Raw genomic sequence first — 10871 nt, 5'->3', positions numbered from 1 at the left:
CAAAAAAAGTAGGTATCAGAAACCAAAATTCCCCAACAAGGAACACTTACCAAGTAGTTATGATAGGTAATTTAGATAGTTTCTAGGTCTTAAAGAACACTCACACTTCTTTAATAATGACAGACATCAGTCGGGCAAAACATTTTGAAGAGATGTAACACCGAAATACGTACGTAGGTAATACTTGGTGGACGACCAGTCGGTTCTTAGGGTATAAATTTTGTCCACACAAAAGACATTTACTGGAACTGAAGCACAATTATTTGATCAAAGAGTCATTACACAAACTGAGGACACCTCTCACGTGCGACAGAAAGACTCGAAAGGAAAAAACGGGCAAACAACAAGGGTCAAACAACAAGAGTACAGAACTGACAAAGGACGCTTTGGATGTCCGAAAATTTCATTCGACTTTTCTGTTGGATGTATAGTAAAAATAACCTTGCGTACAATCCCAGTCACAAAAACTTTCTGGAAAAAAGGTAATAATTCATGGAAATATTGACATGAATTCAAGGTAACTGATTGGTTTGCCAAACCCACCAATTACACCATATAACACCGTTTCCGTCTACGGTACGACCTCAAACACCATTAAATCCCTGTAACCTCAATAATTTTTTTTCACGGGCGTCAACGTCAATACAATGAAGATTTGGTACACTCGAGACCCGACACGATGTCCCTTAATACGCCAGGTGACACCGACCCCTTCTCCACCGAACACCCTGGCGTTCGGGTACCAGTGTAGGTCTTCGTGACATTGGAAGGCAAATGCCAAGTTTTAGAATTCCACCATGTTGAATCTAATCTATAAAAATGAAATCAAACCAAATGTTGATATTGGATCAAAAAACATATGCTAATTACTACTTCTAAAGGTAAATATTCGCTCTGTTTTTAATCAATGTGAATAACTTTGGGACATCACTGTCTTGTCATTTCATATCTAGCCATATCTTCCTTATTTGCAGTATCCTCTTTCTCAACATTCCCAGTCCTTGACTTCCCCGCCACTAAACTCACCTGCCCCCCATTTACCATTTACCTAAACAGCCTTGCAGTATACACATACTTTGCCCTCACTTACTTCCTACCAGTTCCTCAAAAGATTTCGCGTTGACCTCCAGAATGTTCTGGAGGGCCTTTTTTGATGGGGCACATTTTTCAGAGTGAGTTGCATGTTTTGAGTGACATACTAATAATAAATTCTAAAATGTTGAGCTTAGGGCTACGGTTAGGGTTAGGGTTAGGGTTAGCATGCACAACGCACTAAACTTCCTATGGTTCCCAACAAATGGACCCCTCTACTTCTTGCATTGAATGATGGCATTGGATGTAAATCAATAGACACATTTTCTTCCATTGCTATGCTAAAATTTGATTGGCTTTTTGAGAAGTAACAAACAACCTGAGGTCACCGTGATATGAGCCTGCAAGGTGCACTCATCCACCCTGTCTGGATGCAGTCAAGGAATGGAGCAGACACTGACAGCTGCAGCTCCGTGTTGAGTAAAGTGAATGTAAGGAAACACAGAGAGAAGGAGACAGTTGCTCAACCTGTCGACAGCTTCTCCATAATTCAATAAGTCAAGGTGGAGGACCATTCCTGCGGGTCTACAGCAGCTCCGTAAATAGCTGTCGAGCATGATGAGTGTTTTTTTTCCATGGTAATCTTGCTTGTCTCTCTCAACAAGCCTGCTAACATAATTGAAAACATGGACGTGAAAAAACACAAGTATCACTGACACAAGGAATGTTTCTTTGTCCAGGACGGTTACGCTTTCACTGTCCTGTTTTAACATGTTCCAAGAATCTCTGATTATGTCAATAGGTCAACATGTCTGACAATGCACCCCTTGTTCCATTATCTTTAAAATGAAATAATTCATCACTGTGTTGTTGCACAATGACTATGTTTCTCATGTTTACATTGCCAAGGAAATACTGTTCTGTCAGAAGGCTACAAAGAGAAACATTTATTTAAGATTTTTGGGCTTGATTGTGATGTTGTCTTTTCAATTATTCATTTTGAAATGCGTATATTCTGCCGGCCTGCTTTTCTATGTCAAAACGTACGCTGTATTTTTTTATGTTTTACAATTTCAAAATATTAGCCAAAGTAAATCACAAACAATGGCGTAGACAGTAGTTAAGGACTTTTCTACCAACCTACCGCAGACTCTTGCTTCAATTTCCTCTTCAAATTCCCCTTTTGTCAAAGAAAAGCAGCATTTCAACTTTCCCACCATCTCCTCTCAATATATTTGCTCCACTCCAATTGTGACTTAAGTCTCTGTTGGACCCTGGCCAGCGTGTTAACTCCAAGTAAATCAATGGATTAACAATTTAGCCCAACCCCACCACACATGCACACACACACCACCATCAAGACTAATCTGCAGGAGCTGACCTCGGCCAACAAATGACCAAATTCACACAAAATGGAGACCCGCCCCCACCGACAATGTGGTCTTTTCTTTCTTCTGTCCTTGTGAGTGGCTCCTATTGAAGCAGCCAGCCACACTTGTGAGATCGTGGTGACAGATCCTCAAGTACCTCTATGTTAAACGAAACCCAACTATCCTTTGGGATTCCATTTAGTTGGCAAATGCTTGTAACAAAAACAGCAGGGTGGGAATCCAGCTAAAGCAAACTATCTTGCATTTGTAGACGGGATTACTATCTCCTAAACTCATATTCCCACACCAAATTTGTTGTTGGTGTTGTAACGGTGGAAGTGTTGAAGGAATTAATGAGTTGCCTTTTTGTATACCTTCCAACTTTAGCCTATTTGTATTACGCTGTTACTTACTTTATGGGCAACCGCCATGGTTTCACTGCCTCCAGTTAGCAGCGCTGGTTGTGACCCATGAAGTCAGCGTTACTGTTGAACCCGTGCCATAGCGTCTGGTACAGTCAAGCGGGCAATGTGCAGCTGTGCAGGGCAGCTCACACACACCATGTTGTCACACTGTTTGTCATACCACATGTCAGTCATTCTGAGCTCTCCCAGACCAACATGTTAGTAAGAGGATGCAGGAGGAAAAGTATTGCCTCTTCCTGTGTTAGCATCAAAGTTTCCCATATTTGGAAGCTTTTCCATGCTTTTCAGTTGGCAAATGTTAACATGTAAGAGCCCTTTACAGTTTAGGCATGTATTTTACAATGAGCATATATAATGCTACTCCAAGTTGATGATTTAATATAAGTCGAATGGGATTCAAAGAATGCTTTTTTTTAGAACCTGTGTATCAAATAAGTCATGTTGATGTGGTTCCTTTAGGATATAAGCATGACACAACCTGATGATGTTCAACACTTTCATCTAATGTTTCAGCAATGGTATCTTTGGGCAACACTTGATGCTAAACTTTAGGCATTGACAGCACAGGTATAGATCCAGGTTCAGGAATTAATATTGATAGCAGTTAAATTCTGTTTTTGAGTATACATTCTAATATTATGTCAAAAACATTAACCTGCCTTCATTTACTACAGTTAGCAACAGACTTGTTTTACCTCTCATGCACTCAACAAACCCAGGTCTTATGTTGGGTGGTCAGTGTTTGTGGACTCCGCAACATCACCCGTCCATCCTTTTTCCTCCCATCTCAACTCATTCTACATTCTCCGGGTCAGAGGCGCCGGGTCTAGCCACGGTGCCATGTATCCTAATCACATAAGCACACGGGCTAATCCGTAGGACAGCTGGGGAATCTTTACTGCACAATTGAAGCATGAGCTGGACAGCAGCTTCAGAGCCCATCTCTGTAAACCCCCTCGCTTTCATCAGCCTCCCATTGTAACCCCCCTCCCACCAACACACACACAGTTACCACAACTACAACTAATTTCCGAATCGCCACCCCACACGCAGACACAAATGACTGGTCGTAGGTCAGCGCAGCTGCTGATAGAAACTTCCAGGTCCTCCTCGATTCACTGCTGGGCAACTTTCCCTTGTGTTCTTATATAACATCAACATTTTGGGAGAAAACAAAACCCACAGTTTGTCCCAGTAGTTAATATTTCATGAAATTCCTGATAGACAAAACAGGTGGTGGCCTGGTTGTAGAACATTTCTCCTTCACAATTCTGAATGGCTGCTATGACATTTAATGTTGTGTAGTTATGGTATTGAATATCCATTGAGCAATCTCCGAAGTACTTACTGTCCAAGTAAATTGATGGACTGAGGAGTATAAGTCCATTGCATACATCCTACTGGTGATACATCAAAACACTCTTGTCTCGGATATCTACCATGATGAACTGTTTTCTTCCGAACGTTCTCTGCTAGAGCAGTTAGAGCATCCATATCCTCAGAGAATCTGATGAATAATGGAGTAATAGGAGGAATTTCCTCAAGAATGAAATGTTTCTAACCCTGCACCTCTCCTGGCAAGCGCTCCAACTCTCCTGGTGCTATTGCAAGTGCAGCAGGCGTGCCAAAAAGCCCAGGCGTCTGAGCAGATCTATGTTTATCCCATCCCCCTAGCTATGGGGTCCCTGGGGCTTTCCCCCTGTCCAATCATGTTTTACCAATGAAATAAACACATGCTCCATTATTATTTATAGAATAATTTGTTTGTTTATTATTCTATTTTTCCAGAAGTAAAATGTCGACTCAGGTTTTTTTTTACAATTTATGAGCTGTATTGAATTCTTCATTTGGACAAGAGTAGAGGAGCAGCATATTATAACAGAAGGAGGGCTATTTGATAAATGAGCTTTGTCATGTGAAGCTGACATTTTTATGATTGTGAGTAAGTGTTGAAAAGCTCCTGAGCCAGTTATCATCATTATCTATCGCGTCTTATGGGGCGGCCTCGGACATTTGCAAAAGCTGTCTTCCTAGTCGAGTAAAGAAAAAGTGCAGGGACCTCCAGTACAAGGCAGTCCAAAAACACTGATAGTTTTCCCAGTGCATTTGAACACATGACATATGTCAGATATGTATTACACTTGAATGATCTTCCTGGTGTTAAATCATTTGAGCAGCCTGTCCAATAATAACTGAAGTAATTATTAAGTTCTTATTGCTGATACTCAAGAAGTACATAAATTAAATGTATCTCTGGTTCATCACCATCAAGTTTATCACTCAACTTGACTGACTGTGAGCATGCTGATTTAAAGGTGACCTATCATGCAAAATGCACTTGTGTACGTCTTTTCTACATGAATATGTGTTCCCGGTGTTCCAGGGAACTCACCAAGTGTCAGAAAACACAACCCTCTCTATTTTCCTCCATACCCAAATCTCTAAAAAAGGGGTTGCAACGGATCTGATCCAGACTTGAACACTTCTGTGACGTCACAGAAGTGGCGCTACGGCTATTGGGCCAACTCCACCAATCAGGAGGAGACAGCCACGGACATTGCCGTTCGAAAGCGCTGGAGACGCTGTAGTACATATGCCAGGCCTGTAGATGGTGCTGTTCTCACAGAATCAGCCCATGCAAAGACAGTGTTAAATTGAGCGAAATGAGGAATGGCTAAAATGCATGATCTGTTTGGTATTTTGAAAAATAAAAAGTATAAATATGCCTTATATACAGTGGGGCAAAAAAGTATTTAGTCAGCCACCAATTGTGCAAGTTCTCCCACTTAAAAAGATGAGAGAGGCCTGTCATTTTCATCCTAGGTATACCTCAACTACAGTATGAGAGACAAAATGAGAAAAATAAAAATCCAGAAAATCACATTGTCTGATTTTTAAAGAATTTATTTGCTAATTATGGTGGGAAATTATTTGGTCAATAACAAAAGTTCATCTCAATACTTTTCACACACTGTTGCTGGTATTTTGGCCCATTCCTCCATGCAGATCTCCTCTAGAGCAGTGATGTTTTGGGGCTGTCGCTGGGCAACACAGACTTTCAACTCCCTCCAAAGATTTTCTATGGGGTTGAGATCTGGAGACTGGCTAGGCCACTCCAGGACCTTGAAATGCTTCTTACGAAGCCACTCCTTTCGTTGCCCGGGCGGTGGGTTTGGGATCATTGTCATGCTGAAAGACCCAGCCACGTTTCATCTTCAATGCCCTTGCCCTTGGAAGGAGGTTGTCACTCAAAATCTCACGATACATGGCCCCATTCATTCTTTCCTTTACACGGATCAGTCGTCCTGGTCCCTTTGCAGAAAATCAGCCCCAAAGCATGATGTTTCCACCCCCATGTTTCACAGTAGGTATGNATGAGGAATGGCTAAAATGCATGATCTGTTTGGTATTTTGAAAAATAAAAAGTATAAATATGCCTTATATAGGTATGGTCCTACACTATATTATTCAAAAATAGCATGATAGGTCCACTTTAAGATTAAATTACTCGCAGTGAGATCAGCAAATACCAAAACGAACAATTTAATTTAGATATATTTCTCTTTTCCCTCTGTCAAACATTTCATGACTTCTACAGCTAGCGAGGCAGACATGTTGAGTTCATTTGGGGCGGCCGCGGCATAATAAAATAACGCTCATGCAAGTTGAAGCGATGTCTTCCAAAATCCTAGCAGCCGAGTTGGTGTTAGATCACGTGGAAGTCTTAATGTGGTGAAAAGTCCAGAAGGCATGGAGACGAGGAGGAAGGTTGTGAGTCAGAAGCCGCTGTTGGGATGACAGTGTTTGGACCTCTGACTTCCTGCAGAGTTGCAGCATGCAAACTTTAAAGATGCTCAGTCACATGCACCCGCCATGTGACTGTGGAGGCAAGAAACTCATTTTACCCCGAGGACACTTAAACTTTACCAAAACAAATTGATTTTGATTTTTAACTCCAGGACAGGGCATTTCTGTGATGTCCCACGACAACCCCGCTGATTTCTCATCGCATCATGTGTAATCGACCCGGTCGAATTAGGTTAAAACTTCCTCCAGCTATGCATATTTAATAAGGAATTTACTATGGGGTATTTTATTTATAGTCTTTATGAGCAAGGACGGGATACAAGTGGGAATATTATATTAGTCTAAAACATGAAGCATTAATATTGTATGGCATGTGCAAATTGTTAAATACGATTTGGTTATAATAAAAAGTAAAGTAGGTATTTGAGCTATAGACCAAATATACCTTATAACTAAAAGAATGCAGTTCAATATCACCATTTTCTTTACTTCTCTATGGAAGTTTTTTTAATGTTTTTATTTATTTATTTAAAAAGGCAAAATAATAGACAAAATAGACACAACAACTCTTTAGTAATTTGATGTTTTTATATTTATTCTTTCCAAATAAATTGTTTTTTAAATGTTTTTTTTCCATTAGGATTATTTCTGTTTTAAATATTTAACCCAACAGAATAATTGTATTTAATATCTGGGGACAGTTTTCCTTAAGAGCCCCTAATATTATCCAACAGGTGACCTAAATACCAATAAACCACACCCACGTGACAAACAATAAGAATTCAACATGATGCAAACAGAAATGAACATAATAATAAGCAATGGCAAAACAAGCATTTTGGCTCCTACAATAGTGTTTAAAGGAGTGCATTAAAAGTGCTTTCTCTCTGGACGTTTGACACTAACCGCCCTCTTGCTCCTGCAGTGGTGGATCTCCTCTACTGGCGCGATGTGAAGGCGACAGGCGTGGTGTTCGGCGCCGCGCTGCTGCTCCTCCTCTCGCTGACGTCCTGCAGCATCGTGAGCGTCTGCTCCTACATCGGCCTCGCTCTGCTCTCCGTCACCATCTGCTTCAGGATATACAAAGGCATCCTGCAGGCCATCCAGAAGTCTGATGACGGACATCCATTCAAGTGAGTACAGCTGTATTTAACATAGTGTGTGTGTGTGTGTGTGTGTGTGTTTTCAAGGTTATAAAATACTTTGTATACTTACTTGTATACTGTCCAAGAAAATAAATAATTTGAGAGAAGATCGAGTTTTTATAGCTTGAAACGACGCTCTCGGGGTGGACGCCCTCTCAGCCCTGGTCTGGCGGAAACACTGGGCCAGAATATAAAATGGTGTCAGTGGGAATTCAACTCAGCCAATGAGTGACCTGATTAATCCTGATGATCAGTCTGAGCTGCAGGCGGACGTTATGATGAATTTCAGGCACAGTTTTCGAAACACGGAATAGGAAATGGTTTGATTTAATTAAAAAAATAGATTTAAAAAGGAAAAAACAAGATATAAAAATTGCAATATTAAGAGAAATAAAATGTTTTAACTAAAAAGAGAAATAATAAAGATGGATAAGGAGGCTGTGGGTTAGTGCGTTGGAGTTCGGATCAGGGGGGCACAGGTTCAAACCCCACTGCAGTCAGCACGTTGTGTCCCTGAGACACTTCACCCTCAAATTGCTCCTGTGGGGGTTGCCCACAGTGTTGAGTATGTAAGTTGCTTTGGATAAAAGCGTCTAACAAGTAACATGTAATGTAATAATGAACATGATATTCAAACACTTAACATAACTTGTAGATTAAATAAATAATAAAAACTATACCACGAGAAAGCAGCCCAGAATATAAAATGGTGTCAGTGGAAATTAAACTCAGCCAATGAGTGACCTGATTAATCCTGATGATCAGTCTGAGCTGCAGGCGGACGTTATGATGAATGTTTTAGAAACACATAAAAACATCCCTGTATTTTCAGAGCGAGTCTGTGAGGAGAGACAAGCTTTTTATTATTCTTAGCCTCTTGATGTTGGTTTGTTTGTTTATCCTCCATCCTGGCTCGCTTTCAAATCCTTCTTACTGCGTTTCCTTTCCCTGGCTGACCTCATGGCTCATGACGACCAATTAGCTCAGATTAACATAAACCGAGGAAAAGAGTTTAAAATCGGATTTCTACACAAGACTAATCTTCTTATGTTGCATATTTTAATTACAGATTTCTTAAATTATTATTGTATGTTTGATTTTCTTACAAACAGGTTTTAAAATATCAGAACTTGTTGCTTAAAAATCCCCCTTGCTTTAAAATCTGATTTCCGTAAATGTGTAGGTAATATACGATATCATGATGGATGATATTTTCTAGTTTTTGGAAGAAAAACAAATCTGACTTAATATGATGACTAGGTTAAATATTCAGTATACTAACTATATCGTTTTAATGTATTTTAAAATGCTTAAAGTGCCTGAAAGTTGACAGTTCTTCCTCCTCTGTTTTCCCCCGCAGGCAGTACCTGGACCAGGAGGTGGCGCTCTCTGAGGATATGGTCCACAAGTACAGTGACCTGGTCCTGGCTAAAATCAACAAAGGCATCTGTGAATTAAGGCACCTGTTCCTGGTGGAGGACCTGATCGACTCCATCAAGGTGAGAGGGAGAGATCGTGGATAGAATATGCACAAAAGAGGATTTAGAATCAGAAACAGGTTTATTACCAGGCAGGTTGTCACGTACGAGGAATTTGACTTGATGTCGCACCATACGTAAAACGAACATAAAAAAACAAAGATGGCGAATTATTTGAAGAACACTATAATAACATTAAAGAAAAATGTAGTAAAATAAAATAGAGCAGTATTTACATTGAAATAGAGGCGAAGTCCCGCCCATCTACTTCCGCCCCATGGGACCTTATTTCGGAAAAAGTATGTATTGAAGTCAATGGGGAGAGAAAGATTATCTTTCGATCCCGTTTGAATTGTGCCACGAATGACTCAAAAAATAGTTTCCATGTCAAAAAAGTCAGTTTGTTGTAAAACTGTTGAAATATAAGACTATGAAAAATACGCAACTAGAAAGACTACAAATCCCAGAATCCCGGTCCCGCATGCTGGCTCTTACGAACCGACTAACTCCCCTTGTGTGTATGTGCAGCTCTCAACATGCCCAGACTTGGAGTGATTTTCACCTCTTTTAATACTTTTCGCCTCATTCTGAAAGAAAGAAGTGAAATGAGCCAACGTGACGGCCATCTTGTTGTGTGGTGCGAGACGGGAGATGTAGTTCATTGAGCTGTTCACACAAAATAAAGTGTTACTTCACAGTTTTACGACACATTTTAATTTTTTTGACTTGCAAAATTATCTTTTAAATTGACAAACATCATATGTGTAATTCGTGGCACAATTCAAACGGGATCGAAAGATAATCTTTCTCTCCCCATTGACTTCAATACATACTTTTTCCAAAATAAGTTCCCATGGAGCTCCACCGGAAGGGGAGGAACTTCGCCTCTTTATAAAAAATATATCTTTGCTAGAAAAAGATCCCAGCTGTCGATCGTCGTCTCGCTGCAGCCCAGATTCAGAGCTGAGAATAACGTCCCTTTTAGACGGTAAAAACTCTCTTCTTAAATCCCATCCGCGCGACGTCTGAGCCTCAGGAATGTTTTCAGCAGATTATAAATATAACTTCCAATGATTAATCTTTCTGTTATCACTTTACCACCAGCGTGTCATTAAAATGTCACGGCCTCCAGTCAGAAATCTAACCTTTTTTAAACTTCACACCGGCAGCCATGGTTTTCTCCGGCTGTTTCCATGCTCACTGTCAGCTCGAGCAGATAGCCGTCATGTCGTATTACAGCGTTTATATATTCCTACAGCTTCAGGGTTTAAATCTCAGTTTTTAAATAACAACCATCAGATCTGTTTCTGTTTTAACCCTAAGGAGAACAGCTGTAGCTTGAGAAATATCATATACAAATATACAAGTGTTGAACTAGTGTTTTGAAACATACAATTCATTAATAAAATGGTTATTTATTTTTTATTGTTTTTATTTGCATTTTTAAGAAATGCTATACCATGGTAGTACTGGGGTTATAGGGTATACAAAAGGATCAAATTATTAAGAAACAAACTGAGGGTGAAAAGTAGGGCTGCACGATATTGGAAAAAACTGACATTGCGATTTCTTCCCCCTGCGATATATATTGATATATGAAAAAATACAAGAATT

At 40.0% G+C, this 10871-nt stretch overlaps 1 protein-coding gene across 4 annotated transcripts in view; it reads left to right on the top strand.

The window, feature by feature from the left end:
* The window catches only part of LOC104963892 (reticulon-4-like), a 46621-nt gene extending 37284 nt beyond the window's left edge, over window positions 1-9337 (top strand). For all 4 annotated transcript variants that reach the window (XM_010792568.1, XM_010792567.1, XM_010792570.1 and 1 more), the window contains 2 exons: window positions 7560-7767; window positions 9140-9337. In XM_010792568.1, coding sequence (XP_010790870.1) covers window positions 7560-7767; window positions 9140-9302 — 371 coding nt within the window. In that variant the 3' untranslated portion in view covers window positions 9303-9337. The remainder of the gene's footprint in view (window positions 1-7559; window positions 7768-9139) is intronic.
* Window positions 9338-10871: the final 1534 nt, after the last annotated feature.

This window comes from Notothenia coriiceps, unplaced genomic scaffold (assembly GCF_000735185.1).
Source record: "Notothenia coriiceps isolate Sejong01 unplaced genomic scaffold, NC01 NC01_scaffold00036511, whole genome shotgun sequence".
In the NCBI taxonomy this organism is placed as follows: domain Eukaryota; kingdom Metazoa; phylum Chordata; class Actinopteri; order Perciformes; family Nototheniidae; genus Notothenia; species Notothenia coriiceps.
The sequence above is the reverse complement of the archived record's forward strand: the minus strand, read 5'-3'. Positions and strand labels throughout refer to the sequence as shown.